This window comes from Schistocerca cancellata, chromosome 4 (assembly GCF_023864275.1).
Source record: "Schistocerca cancellata isolate TAMUIC-IGC-003103 chromosome 4, iqSchCanc2.1, whole genome shotgun sequence".
NCBI lineage: Eukaryota > Metazoa > Arthropoda > Insecta > Orthoptera > Acrididae > Schistocerca > Schistocerca cancellata.
Window position 1 is genome coordinate 260,411,667 of NC_064629.1, and position 15,657 is coordinate 260,427,323.

The following is a 15,657-nucleotide window of genomic DNA, read 5'->3' on the forward strand; positions in this document are numbered from 1 at the left end:
AGGTACATTATAGAAAACGTTTAGCTGTTATCCACCCAAGACAGGCTTCTTTGGCAAATTTTCTTTCTTTTCGGAAATATGCAAAGAAATCCATTCATTCAGTGTTAAAATATAAAGATTCTGATAGGTAAATGATTGCAAGGAACAGAAGTATATCACAATTGATGTTATATTTGTATTTAAACATTTAACACAACTGTCTTCGCAACACTCATATTTTATCGTATTCCTGAAACGATACAGTAAATTACAAATTGTACTCAACATGCATTGCAAACAACTCCATGAAAATGTAACTTCTTTACATGTATTTACATTATACTTAACACATGAATAAAATGGCACTTACAAGATAGCGATTGACGTCCTTATGAAGAAAAAAATCGTAAAATTTCACTGATGACATATTTCAATAACAACTAGCGACTATTTTACAAACAACTGTTATGTCGGTTTGGTAACGGACACAGTCGTGTACATTTTATTACCTTAGTATGTGTCTCAATATAAATATCTTAAGCAAGAATACACGTTCTGTACACCAGAGGATGTGTCCTAATAGCAGTCTGATACCAACGCTTACAGTCTAGGTAATCGATCAGGCACTTCTGGCGTATGGACGTCATCCAAACACTATTCACGAATACGGAAGCCGAGTCAAATGGAAATTCGCTGTATTTATTAAATTAAATAATGTCTTCTGTGCTGAAAAGATTCCGTCTCTCCCTCGCTACCTTTTGTTTCCACTGGCAAGAGTAAACTAGCAAGCTGATGGTGCTTAGAAAAGCGTCTCATTTATTTAACTAAACTTCCAAATAACATGTAGCATTACTGGGTGAAATAAGAGGAAACTAACTCCGCTGTCAGTTCCTGAGGAATGCACGATGCCGACTGGCCGCTGAGTGCCTGTGCCGAGGTTAGACCCCAGGAGTCCCGAAAATTGCCATGTTTCTTAATTTTGCTCGAGGCATGGCTCAGGATAATTTTTACTTTCAAGTATAAAGGAATTCTTGGAAACCAGCACTACTGGAAATTGACCATTGTACTAAGATCCAGTTTAGGGCCCAGGCAACACAAGAGGCCGCTTGGAATGCGAAGATGAGAGTGGCGCCCAATTGCAAGATCTGTATACGATGAGTATCACACTTAATAACGACACCTAAAACGGGTGGAAATGAACGACTTACAAAGGGGAGAGGAAGGATGGGTTATCACAGGCCGCTTGAGTGGAAAAATATTCTGGAACTGGGCTTGCTTCTACTTTAGTTCAAATGGATCAAATGGCTCTGAGCACTATGGGACTCAACTTCTGAGGTCATTAGTCCCCTAGAACTTAGAACTAGTTAAACCTAACTAACCTAAGGACATCACAAACATCCATGCCCGAGGCAGGATTCGAACCTGCGACCGTAGCGGTCTTGCGGTTCCAGACTACAGCGCCTTTAACCGCACGGCCACTTCGGCCGGCTTTCTACTTTAGTAGAATGTTATACAAATAGTTCATATAAGCAGTTAGTACGAGACGAAGGAAGGAAGAAAGGTTATAGTTTAAATTACTGTCAACGACGGGTTCATTTGAGATGGAACACAGGAAGGAGGATAGGGGAAAAATGAGAAAGGAAATCATCTTGTTCTTTTCAAAGGAATCATCGTAGCATTTGCTTTGAGCGATTTAAGAGAACCACGGGAAATCTAAATCTGGATGGCCAGATGAGCACTCGAACCGATGACCCACCAAATACGAGTCCAGTCACTTATGACTAAGCGACATCACTCTTTCAAACAGAAACCAGTTTCACGTTTCTTACCACGCAAACATTGTGTACAGCACAGTGGATCTAATACGATTCTTTTTCGAAAAAATAATGATCGCCTTAGGCTTTCAGCTTTATTATGAAAACAACAGGGCATGTCGTGTTTGTAGGTATTTACGACACGTGTTCGACTTTTCTATTTGACTCGACCGTCCGGGTACTTCATTTTGTAGTGCAGATATGTACAGTATTTATATGAAAGAAATTCTGGCCTTGCTGACTAGTTTGTCACTAACGACGAGAGCGGCGGCGGGGACTACATGGTCATATGCCTCTTCATGTGCAGCGACAGGTGGTCGGAGCGCGAGAAGGCGCGCTCGCACAGGCGGCACTGGAAGGGCCGGTCGCCCGTGTGCTTGCGGTAGTGGCGCGTCAGCTCGTCGGAGCGCGCGAACTTCCAGCCGCAGCCCTTCCAGCCGCACTGGTACGGCTTCTCGCCCGTGTGCGTGCGCAGGTGCGCCTTCAGGTGCGACGACTTGGTGTACGTCTTGCCGCAACCCGGGTGCGAGCACGTGTGCACGATCACCTTGCGCCGGCTCCAGTTGCGTCGGCGCCGCGGCTTGGGAACGGCGCTGCCGGGCGCGGTCGTTGCGGGCGGCTGGGCTGGCGGCGGAGGCGGCGGAGGCGGCGCCAGGGGCTGCCGGCCCAGGAAGGGCAGGTGCGGCGATGACGGCGGCGTCAGGATCTTGAAGTGCGGGTGTGGGTGCGGGTGAGGGTGCCGGCCGTGGTGATACACGTCGCCGTAGCCGGCGGCTGGCGCGTGGTGGTGGTGCAGGTAGAAGCCGGGGCAATTCTCCGGCGTAGCGGGAGGCGAGATCTGGCCGAAGGGCACGTGGCCCGAGGGCACGGCCGCGGCCGCAGCTGGCGGGGCCGGCGCACCGTACTGGCCCGGGTAGGCCGCAGGCTGCGGGAAGTGCTGCCCGGGGCCCGTCCCCGACGACGAGGACGTCGGCGTCGAGTAGGGGAAGGCAGCCACGGGCCGGTGGTACGCGGTCGCGGCCTCCTGGTGGTGGTGGTGGTGGTGGTGATGGTGGTGTGCCGCCTCCAGCTTCACCTTGCCGGACGCGGGGGCGGCAGGCGGGAAATAGAAGGAGGCGGTGTCCGGCTTGGCGGCGTCGTCGTCGGCGGGCGACGGGCTGGCGTAGAGCGCGCCCGGGGACACCACCGGCACCTGCTGGTCGCGGCCCGCCTCCGCCGCCCCCGCAGGCGCGTAGCAGTCGGCCAGCGGCGCGCCCACGCCCACGCCCAGGATCACCGTCTCGATGTCTTGCCACATCTGCCCACACACGTACCAGTGTCACCTCACCGTATCACCACAGCACACTAGCAGTTACATGTATACTTAAATACTACTCGAAACCACACTCGCTGCTCAGCCTGTAACCGATTACACGATTAGTGGGGAACATCTGGAGCATGTTCCCTGGTGCCAATTTTTATGCATAATAGCAAGAAGCGATATCAAATGGGACAAAAAAATTGTTCAAATGGCTCTGAGCACTATGGGACTTCACTTCTGAGGTCATCAGTCCCCTAGAACTTAGAACTACTTAAACCTGACTAACCTAAGGACATCACACACATCCATGCCCGAGGCAGGATTCCAACCTGCGACCGTAGCGGTCGCGCAGTTCCAGACTGTAGCCCCTATAACAGCTCGGCCAAATGGGACAAATATACAGGTTTTGTAATGGGGAAGGTGAGTAGAATGCTTAAATCTGTTAGTACGGTACTGGGAAAATGCAGTGCACATGTAAATTTTATCGCATGTAAGACAGTAGTGCGATCAATTGTAGAATACTGCTCCAACGTTAGAATCCTTAGCAAGTAAGCATGATAGCAGAAATGGTCCGAACTCATAAACGTACTTCTATGATGGAAACGGATCGGTATATAGCCCATACAAAATTGTAAGTGAGATGTTCTGCAAATTCAGATCGGATTCTTTGGAAAAAAGGCGACCCCGTTTTTGTGAAACCCTGTTGAGTAAATTTAGAGAACCGGCATTCAAGGATGACACTGCGTCCAGCAAGCTACAAAATGCGTACGTTTCATGAAAATAAGTTAAGTGGGGCTGTGGCACTTACACAGATATAAGAAATAAATAGACCCATACTCAGGAAATGAACGATGGGGTAGTAGATGCAGGAATTCTGCACAGCCTCTCATGTCAAGGTCCTAGCGAACTCGATTTATCGCTGCCTTTCTGCGACCTAGTATGAAGTGTCAAGTGTGTAACTGTGTCGTGTGGATGACTGCACTAAGTAGGCCGCCGTACCTATCCGACGGACGGACGACTGCCAGCGGTATCACATGAAAGACAAGGGAGCGGTTTGGAATTTAATCCAAAACGTCGGCTCAGATATTAGTTTTGCAGTGAACACATAGTGCGTAGTGGGGCGGTCACACTATAGTAGAAATAATTCAAAAGCCAAGATCGCTTAAATACTGTTTATTGGCTTTTGAATTATTTCTCAAATATTGGTAATGAGAAACTTCATGCCACGACCTCTCCTCTTCTTGTCGGCCAGATAATGCCAGTCAAAGTCTTATCCACCACCGGGATTAGAACCGGTTCAAAATGGTTCAAATGGTTCTGAGCACTACGGGACTTAACTTCTGAGGTCATCAGTCCCCTAGAACTTAGGGCTACTTAAACCTAAGTAACCTAAAGACATCACACACATCCATGCCCGACACAGGATTCATATCTGCGACCATAGCGGTCACGCGGTTCCAGACTGTAGCGCCTAGAACCGCTCGGCCACCTCGGCCGGCGATTAGAACCGGCTTCCTTCCGAGTCGAGCGCCAACGTTATCGCCTTCGACTACGAAGGCGGCTTACATGAATTTTTCCATTGTTCTCTGAGGGGATGAAGAGGATAGAAATTCGCTACTGTTGTTACATTGTACTCTTCCGGAATGCACTTTCAGTGGTGAACTGAACTTCACCCATAAAATTAGGCCTTACAAACGAACCCGAGGCAGAAGTGAGCAGTACCGAATGCAGGTTGACGGCAGAGAGGATAGTGTCCACACTATTGCCATTAGAAAGCACCGAGAGTGAGTGTTACAAGTTTGTTTCCAAACAAGATACACAGCTCATATCATCGACATTTGCAGTGGACTACTGATAAAACGATAAGTGAGAGTAAAAAATCAAACTTAATACAATTACTCTCTAATGAGCCACCAGAGTAGACAGGCTGTCACTTAGTCAGAACATTCAGATGATCTCCCTGAAAAACGTACGATATTTTGTTGGAGGAGTTGCGCTTAACCTTGAAGAACTTTCTCATCAGGCAGTAACTAGTTCTCCATGACATGTTCTAGGATTTTAGGAAAGTGAATGGTCGAATACAGTTTATCCGGAGACTTCTGGAGAAGTTTAGTACACCTACATAGGGAATCACGCATAGGAATTTGTGCGCCTATTCTTAAGTACTATTCAAGTATTTGGAAACCCCACCAGATCGGATTATGAGGTCAGGTCGAAGCAGCTGAGGTGCCTGCTGCTATTCTGTCACTCGCCAGTTTAATAAGAATCAGAGCTTAGATGAAAATTCAGGAAGGGAGAAGAGGATCTTCTCGCAATATCCCATTGAGAAAGAACAGCAAACGCAGGCATCGCGTGCAAGGGATACAGTGGCCTTTAAGAATTTTTGTACAGAGAAACCACTCCAGTCCCCGTATTATTTGATTTATTCTTATTTTCTCTCATCGGACGCGAACATCTTCATGTATTCATTGCCCTAATGGTAACCCGTTACAGGTTTAAAGTTACGTTCAGCACAATCGTCAACACAAAGTGGTGTGAGTTGGATGTGCCACTAAGATAATTGTTTAGTAATGAATTAAGTAATACCCCCTGTGGTAGTTTATCTGTACATCTGTTGAAGGGATTTAGAGAACCAGCGTCTGCGGCGCATTGTAGAACGGTTTTATTGCCTCTACGTTTCACGTAATGTAAGGATCGTAAGGAGAAAATGAGCAAGTTAAAGGCATACAAGTAATCATTGTTTCCTCGCTACATTTTTGGGATGTATGGGAAAGAGAATGTCTAGCTTTGGTGTAAATATCCTTTACCAATCACTGCATCGTGGTTTGCGGAGCATGTATGTTTACGTAGATTTTTTCTTTTATGGACGTTATAACAACAGCTCATAAGTAAGAGATAGAGCGGTCCTCAGTTCAAAAATTGGTTTGGACACATCATTGCTTTCCTGTTGCGTGGCTCTATTGAAGGCAACATCCCCTAGTCTTCCTGGAGGTCTTTAATCGATTTATTCACGTAATTATATGGGAGTGTAAAGTTTAACAAGGACTCCGCAATACAGCGCAGCTGGACAGTTTTTGAAATTTTTTTAACCCAGCTAACTGAAGCACTGAAGGTGTAGCTGTGCTTTGAAAGGTAGAATGGTGAATAAAATATGCTATTGAAAAGAGGGTAGGCGGAATTTATAATAAAGATTTTCATTAGTTTCATTGTTTTGGTTTCTTTCTTGAGAGAGCCGCTGTAACTACCAAGTGAAATAGCTTTTTTTTTTTTTTTTAAGAAAATCATTGGCAGAGGTGACAGAAATGATCCAAGGAACGACTGGAGACTTAAGATATATTTCCTGTGCAGATATATTTATTCTTCTTGAAAATAACTTTGAGACATCTAATAATCTGAAGATGAGAATATATAACACATGACTGTATAATTTTGGAAAGGTATATTACAGTTTAAAATTCCATCGACGAAGAAGTCATTAAAGATAGCGCCTAAGTTTGATGGTTTGGGAAAGAAGTAAGTCGTGTCCCTTTCAAGGAAACATCCCAGAATTTTTCATAAGTGATTCAAGGAAGCCGCTGAAACGAGTACAGCCTGACGGCGATTTGAAGCGCACTGGTCCCGCAAAACAGTGACCTTCCGAGACGTAATCAGAACGTTAGAACTCCACTGTCAGTACCAGTGGAAGTGATCTTCACAAAGGAACATTTTCGGGACTGATATCGTTTAAACGGTTATAGGCTGTTATAGGCTTTTAGATCCTGTAACCATAAATAGAAATGGAACGTAATATTTAACTACCAGATATTCTGTTCTAAATGAAAAGTGCAGCAATGGCACCAATAGTATTCTTAAAAAAGTCTGTGGGGGGATGATACACAGATGCCAGAAACTTATTTAGCAACCTCTGATTAGAGGATTAAGTATGTTTGAAACAAAGCTGGGGCTAGTGACTGCATACAAGTGCATGTAGCGGGCCATTGTGGCCGTGCGGTTCTAGGCGCTTCAGTTTGGAATCGCGTGGCCGCTACGGTCGCAGGTTCGAATCCTGCCTCGGGTATGGATGTGTGTGATGTCCTTAGGTTAGTCAGGTTTAAGTAGTTCTAAGCTCTAGGGGACTGATAACCTCAGATGTTGAGTCCCATAGTGCTCAGAGCCATTTGAACCAAATGCGTGTAGATATTGGCGGGAATCGTCACACAATTTCTGTAGTATTTACAGCAAGCTGAAGCTTTATATTCACTGGTACGATATATGGGACCAGCACTCGGTCCACGAAAGAAACCTCTTACAATAAATTTGTACGACATAGACTGAAATATTGTAGGACCCGAAAGACGTTAGGCTAATACACATTATCGAGCGTACGAAAAGAAAGAAAATTAAAGATATCACTTATGTCACAAGAAGGCCTTCTTTTTTGAGGAACCTTACAGAAATTTTAAAAATCTGGAATGGAAGAAGACAGAAGAAAATGTCGATCATTTTACGGAAATCCGATTATGGATATTGAAGAACCTATTTACAACGAGGAAAACAGAGCTATACTGCCGAAACCTATATAACGCACACTAAAGGGAAAAAAAGTTGTAGACTGATACAGCAGCGTAGAAGCAGGCATTACCTACGCCTTAAATCCCCGAAAAAGCGCGAGAAATCTTTAATATGCCCTAAAACATCACAAGTACCATCCTTCAGGAACTGCTGATCTACAGCGTATACATCTAAACATCGATGGACGTTTAAGTGGTTGTACACCGAGTTTCTTTAGGTACAATGAATTCTGTGATCTCTAGTCAGTCTGAAAAATTGTATTATATTATTATTTATTACAAAAAGTGAAGATATCATGTATTACACACACACGCGCGCGCGCACGCTCTCTCTTACTTGTGTCTCTCCTTAGCGTCGTCAGGTGAATTTTCTGTGGTGTTTCGGCAGATATTAACAATTTCATTATTGCAGTGCATTGCTGGAGTCGGTCCAAACAAATACCGATCGTCACATGTTTCATGCGACGAATCAAACAAAACTGTTTTTAAAGCGGAATTTTATGTGCTCATTCGAAAAAGCGGTCTCAAATTACTCTACTGCGATACTCATTTTATCGATATTTATTAACAGAAACAGTAAAACACGAAGAATAACCAGTACTTAAGCAGCGACAGCACAACCAGCAACTGCAGGAGTACTGATTATCCTTCGTGTTTTACTGTTCCCGTTAGTAGATATCGGTGAAAAGAATATCACACTAGACGAATTTAGGACCGCTCTATCGAACTGTCACGTAAAATTAGTCTTTAAAAATAGCTTTGTTTCTAAAGGGAACAAACTTACGCTTTTTGTTGAAGCTGGACGTCGCGGGAAAGACGTGAGGAGCACCATTTGTTTGAGATGGCTCCAGTTACACATTGCACAAACGAAATTTCAAATATCTGCCAAAATGCCAGATAAAATGCGCCTCACTTCTCTTAGGAGAGACACCCTATATAGCAGTGGTTATAGTAGTACTGCTAATAATAAAGTTTTATCATTACTTTCCATATCAAAACTCTTGTTAATTCTTGGGTAACTACGATGTAGAAAAGTACATATTGTATAAGAGGCTATCGTAACGTTTCCGTTTGAGTGCATTGCTGCTGGGTGTATTCAACCCAGCGCGACACAGATGCCGGTATATAAGCACCGACATGTAAGCAAGGTTTAGTGTGGCCACTGAACGGAAACTTTTTGATCACCCCTTATATATGTGAAATCTTGGTCCGATATAAGGGATGGTATGATGGTCTAAAGCTGATAAGGTTAAATAAATAATATGTACAAACAAAAACCAGGAACACAATTGCGTGTTACCCAGAATCGGTTTGTTAGCCTGTTAGATGGCAGAACACAGTGCTCTGTTAATTTTTGTTAACAATTTCTTAGTTTAAAATCTTAGAAGTTAAATAAGCCTCATGAACATTGATTACATGTTTCGAGCTCACAGCTCTGAGACACTTATCTGGTGAGCAACTTCCACAGAAGAATTTCGTAGCTTTTTTAAGGAATGAAAACCAGAATTTTTCTCGCTAATAAATGTAAAGTTCTGATAAAATAGAACAGTAAACTTTAGGTTTCCGGACTTACCACTGCAACCAATGTCTCACACAGCTAAATCACATTACTCGTCATACGCTTTTTATTTTGAACTTTACTGCAGGTATAACCAATGGTTATTTACTTTATTCTCTAAACTTGCTTTCCATGCGTTTCTTCACTAGCACATTCTGTTCTATATAACTAGTCACCTCCTTCAGCTATGTTTCACGAATAGCTTAGTAAATGTTAAACAGAGAAAGTTACTTTTTATGTGTCTCACAGCACGGGAAATTCACAGAACATATATTGCAGTGCACATATTTGGTTCCAGCACAGCAAATTATTTGAGGAAATAGACGTGAATGAAATCGATAATGCAGACAGTCCTGCTAAGAAAACTTTATTATAATATGTTTCTCTGCTAGGGATAACAGAAGCATCACGAAATGTACTGCCCTTGCGAAGTGACACTTCATAAGAGAAAATAACACGAAAGATCCTTCCACCACACAATCTGTGGCAGACTCACAAGTTTGGTAGCGTTTTTCACCAGCACGACATACGAGTACAGACGATGTATTAAACAGTGAAGTTTAGCTCGTAGTTGCGGTTCACAGAAAGACAACAGGAACCCATTACAGCGAAGAGAGTTCGTTGAACACCGCACACAAAAAATTTACTTTGAAAGGTAGTAAGATCCATTAATATTATAAACAGTAAACATGAGCAGCCATACGGGATAGGAGAGGTGGAAAAACAGTCTTGGCTGAGTAAGCGCTGAATGACTCCACTAGTCTGAAAATCAGCTCGCTTGGAGAAGAAATATCACGCCTGTTTCTTTTGAGAATCCTTTGAGCTACGGAAGTTTGACAGCAGCTTCAAGTAAGAAGAGTAATGCTTCTGAATTTGTGGCACATAGATTCCCCCTTTTCAGTGAATCTCCGTCACACAAATGTTCACAGCATAAAAGAACTATCACGCTGGCTTGTTGGAAAAACAACTAATATACGGTAGAAAGTCGACTGGTTCAACAAGTGTGAGGGAAACTTCAAAATAAGTACAATAGAGTTTCCTCTTTGGTGCGCCGCAGGCATCAAACTGGAAACCGCACCAGAAACAGTTGGGAATAGGAACACAGGGTCCAGAAAGAAATTCTGATACTTTTAAAACATGGGAACTGTGGAATCCAGCAAAAGCTGCCAGATGAACAACGCTTGTATATTCATTGTTGTCGAACTGCGGCCCAAAATTCGAAAAAGAAAGCCGAACAGCAACGAGGACATGAAAGTGTGTGCATTTAACCTAACTTTCCCTAGCTACTACTTGATAAGATAAAACGCGCAGATACCGCTTAAATTAGTTGAAGGTACTAGTTTAAGCTAAACAGTCAAAGCTGGATGAACTTTCATATTCGCGGTTGGTTACGTTGGGCCCAATTTCTCTACGCTCTTATCTGGGTAAAGTTTTGCTATCTTAAATCAGCTCCGTTAGGAATACCTTAATTCCTTTAACATATCACAATAATAAGCTGGACTACTGTACCAGAGCAGCAGTAGAGTAGTCGACATGTGATATTGTAAGATGTTATGTATTTAAATTATATCTAAAGGCAATGTGTTTTAAATTTCGTGTTGAACAGTGAGCCGTAACTCAGTAAATGTAAACTATCATACTGATGAAAATGGAAACAAAAATTGAATTTTGAACACATTTCTTTCAAAATACCATTTTATACAATAAATGCTCGTAATTCCGGACTACATCACTACAATGTTGACTTCTTCGAGAAATAATTGGCTAACCCTCTCGAAAATTCCTGGTGTTTGCGAATGATTGTTGGGAACACTTATTACAACTAGCACTTCACGGATGTTGAATTCCGCGCTCTCGTCGCCGATTAGTTGCCATTTTGTAGCAGCAGCTCCACAAGAGCGTGTTGCTGACCGGTGGTTATTCCAAAAATTCCACTCGATTTGACGTCCCCTACTCTGATCTGACATTATCAATATTTATTTTCTACACTCTATTTAATCCTCGCCACAAGTTTCGATTATGCAGTGTGGTAGCAGAAATTGAATGTGACTCTGGTAATGCTAGTCAAACGTGATAACAAGCGGCAGAAAAGAAAGAACAATCAAATGACGCAGAAATCGTGTGTTAAGAATGTTTATTACATACATGACAAAAAACATGGAACGAAATTAGAGATGCGACGCTAGGTCGGTATAGCCTGTAAAAAGTGCACTAGATATGCTCGGAAAATATAAATGGGAATTCTTGTCACTCCATGGAGTTCTCGCGAAGTCCTATTTGGTAACAAAAACCGTATTCGAGGAAGACTGGAAGGCCGTTATATGTTGCCAAAATCGTATTTCTCGCATAGGGATCATGGGAATAATATAAGAGACATTTGCACATGTGCAGAGGCTTACGGACAGAAATTTTTCCCCTGCGTGGTACGCGAATGGAAGAGGAAAGGAAATGAGTTCAAAAATGGTTTAAATGGCTCTGAGGACTATGGGACTTAACATCTGTGGTCATCAGTCCCCTAGAACTTAGAGCTACTTAAACCTAACTAACCTAAGGACATCACATACGTCCATGCCAGAGGCAGGATTCGAACCTGCGACCGTAGTGGTCACACGGTTCCAGACTGAAGCGCCTAGAACCGCTCGGCCACCCCGGCCGGCAGGAAATGAGTTATACCTGTACGATGTACCGTCCGCCATTCACTGTTCACTGTTTTCCTCTCCTGACCACTGTCACTCTCAGTGCAGTTATTCGAGAGCGATGATATTCCCGTCTCATCAAACTGTAAGGTTACGTCATTAACAGTATCACAAATCTTGTGCGCTCCGAATTACTGCTCGTTGTATGCAAATGATATTACATGTGCTACAGCGGGTGTTCATTCTTTTTTCACATTTCAATCATGTTAAGTGATACTAAATATTGCCTCATGATCAAAATATCATATTCTGAGGTATTGTTATTATTTATTTTTGTTGAATGATGAGTTAATCACCCACACACACGCACACACAAAATCTTTTTCTCCTGTCATATTACTACTGAGCCAACCGCGAGACTGAATGCCACCTGTTGGCGCTGAGCTGCTGTAAGAAATGCACACAAGCGGAGCCGAGATGAAAAGGGAAGCATTCTAGCGACGATACGGGTTGCAAATGGCGAAATCCACTGACGTTAGCGACTTTCACACACGTCAGATCGTTATGGCCAGGCTTTGGGACGAGCATCACGGAAATGGTGGCTCTGGTTGGCTGGTCACGTGCTACTGTCGCGAGCGTCTATGGAAAGTGGTTGAGTGTTGGTGGAACCGCGAGTGGGCGGCATTGATCTTTACTCAAAACAGAATGTGGAGGCTTGCCCTCTCTGTAAAGTAGGACAGACGCCGATCTGTGGCAGACGTGACGACAGAGTGCAATGCTGATATAGTTACAAGTGATTTGGAACACATCGTTGAGCGCGCATTGCTGAGCATGGGATTCCGCAACAGACAACGCACACATGAAGGGCTTATTTCAATAGTGGTACAAGTCCTTTACCTCCACTTTTCTATCTATAATGTTTCTGAAATTAATGATACAAACAAACAGAAAGAAAGGTTCATCTCTAGTAAGAAGCCACATGCCTGAATATTTCTGGTATCTCAACTGCAGATTTTTCAGCGCTCATTTAACTTTTGGACTCTGTATCTCTAAACGAACAAAAATTGACTTGTACCACTATTGAAATAAGCCCTTCACATGTTCCCATTCTGATTCAACGATATCGTAGAATATAATTATAGTAGCTGCTGCTTCATCTGGATTAGACTGCACGTCAATACACACGTTTCGCATCACGATTCTCTTACACCAGGGCGATGATCATGTCCGATACAGCACCATACAAGCGATAGGCTGGTCGAAACATGTACCGCGTCACTGGTGCAGGCCGGTGGAGACAGTATTATGCTGTTAAAGACGTTCGCCGGACTTCGTTGTAACTTGCAGTAGTAATCAAAGGCAACATGGCAGTTGTGAATTCCTGAACATTATTGCGGACCACCTGCCTCCCTACATATTTGATCTTTACCCAGACGGCGCTGCCATCTTCCAACATGATAATTTTTCCATGTCACAAGGCAAGAATCGTGTTACAGTGGTTTGAGGAACGTGACAGTGAACTCACGTTGATGTCTCGTCCACGAAGTTAGCTGGGTTTGAACCCGATGAAATACATTGGGGCAGTAGGGGGCGCCGGCTCCGCGTCAGCGAACCTAAGCCTGTAATTTGAATGACCCGTGTGTAGCCATCTCGTGCTACGTACCTCTTGAGATCTACCAAGTACTTTTCGAATACATGCTACACAGAACCGCTACTGTATTGCGTCCAAATATGGACCAAAATGCTACTAAACCGGTGTTCATAGTATTTTGGTTCATCAGAGTGTGTAGATCTTGGTATAGAACCCCGAAAAGTAGCGTATAAATGAAAACAGCCTCCATCAGGTTATAAGGAAGCATTCTGCAATGCGGTAACGTCTTCAGAGACCAGTATCTGAGAGTCACGAGTCAGAACCATTTCACCGCATACGCAGATCACTCAAAGGAGTATTCAGCTGAAATTCATGGCGTCACGGTGGTAGCTGTCAACGGTCTTGTAAAACAGGCGCCTCACGATCTTCCCGGTGTCGCGCGCACGTGAACGTACTGTGCAGTGTTCTCCGCGAACACACTGGACTTCTGCCAGACACCTGAGTCACGAGCTTTTTATCTCTGCTCATTTATGGGTGAAATCTATCCAGTAAGTTACCACCCCACTGCAATCTGTAACTAAACAATACACAACAACACTGCACAGAGACTAAAAAGGAAAAGAAACAAATAAAAAAAAAACGAAGCGTTTCTTCCCCATTAACCTTTGTGCCTGCGATAGCGCGGCCCTGACGAACAACCGGGCCGGCCTGAGTTTTCTCGCCACAAAGTGAACCTGCCTCGGTGCCTTTTTTTTAAAGTCATTCTGTGTCACTGTATCCGTTAATTGCGTTGGCGCTTTTCCGCCTAATGGAAACTGGACACGCAGCGGTCGTGGGTGATATATCTGAAACCCTGGGCAGTGCTAATAAATTCCGGCCGCCGGTCGCGTAGTCACAGTTTCCCCATTCAAGCCGGCGAGTTGAATAAATGGCGGTAGCGGCGGGCCGCACGTGAGTGACATGTGAGAAGGCTGGCAGGCTGGCAGGCTCGCCTTACACCTCTCCACCTCTCCACTGCGCTCCTGACAGCTGCGGCCGAGCCGCCCCCGCCCCCGCCCCCGCCCCGGCAGGCGTGGTCCCTGGGAGGGGGGGCCGTGTTCCCACGTCTCATCACGCAATTAATGTTGTGTTTAAAACTCAGTATTTACCACAGTCACAGTTGCGTTTAAATGCAGCTGACTACTGGTCACAGCCAATAGGGGTTAGCTTCTAATCTGTAAAAAATGGCAAATATACAGAAACTGCCAGGGCATCCTGCTGTATAATTAAATGCATCAAATCGCATATACCACACTGGGTGATCAAAAACTATATTTACAAACTCTGGGGCCAGATACCTTACAGCAGAACAATAAAAATATCATATAATCACATGCCTAAAAATGCTTAGTTTTAATGAAACTTCGCACTCTACACATCAGTTACACATTGTCAACCTGAAAGTGTCATCAACTTGGAAACTCACAATAAATGTTCAAAATGTCTTCCTATTGCTTACACACAAACCTGTGTTCGCCGAATCATAGTCTTTTGCAGCCTTTCAAATGCTGGCTGACGGTGTAAAATGGTTCCGCAGGTTTCCACGACGTGTCAGTGAAGAATTTCTGCATCATTGTTGTCTGCTGCATAAGCAAATTGTTTATAGTACGCCCTCCCCCCCCCCCCCCCCATAGTTTAATATCCGAAAGGTTGACCTTGAGGTCGGAAGAAAGAGCAGACCATGGGACTTGTCCTCCTCCACCCACTCCTCAGTCACAGTAGATACCAGACATGTTTCTTTTTACTTGCACAGGGACAACTTTTAGTGAGTTTTCGAGAGTGTTCTCATTAAATTTGGGATGCCCCTGGAAAGCCGCTGACCGTAATTTTTTATTAATAATTTGAAAATGACGGATTTTCGGACATTATACGAGCTGCGTTCCTTGTTTTAGTGTAAGGAACCTGTCCCAGAAGTTTGTAAAAATAATTTTGAATCATCGTGGATATGTAAAAACTAGATACTTTCAGCTTTGTTACAGACTAACACGTGACCTTCGTGACCGTGTATAACTGCCTCAAAATTAAAATACTGGTAGTAGGGAGGTGAAGGAGGCGCGATGGATATCCCTAAATACATGTGGCCGAGTGGTTCTAGGCGCTTCAGTCTGGAACCGCGCGACCGCTACGGTCGCAGGTTCGAATCCTGCCACAGGCATGGATGTGTGTGATGTCCTTAAGTTAGTTAGGTTT

At 44.0% G+C, this 15,657-nt stretch overlaps 1 protein-coding gene across 3 annotated transcripts in view; it reads right to left on the bottom strand.

Moving 5' to 3' along the window:
• Positions 1 to 203: 203 nt before the first annotated feature.
• Positions 204 to 15,657, bottom strand: part of LOC126183591 (Krueppel-like factor 2) — a 35,094-nt gene continuing 19,640 nt past the window's right edge. For 2 of the 3 annotated variants that reach the window (XM_049925688.1, XM_049925689.1), the window contains one exon: positions 204 to 3,090. In XM_049925688.1, the coding sequence (XP_049781645.1) occupies positions 2,071 to 3,090 (1,020 nt within the window). In that variant the 3' untranslated portion in view covers positions 204 to 2,070. The remainder of the gene's footprint in view (positions 3,091 to 15,657) is intronic. The other variant, XR_007536775.1, reaches the window with a different exon arrangement.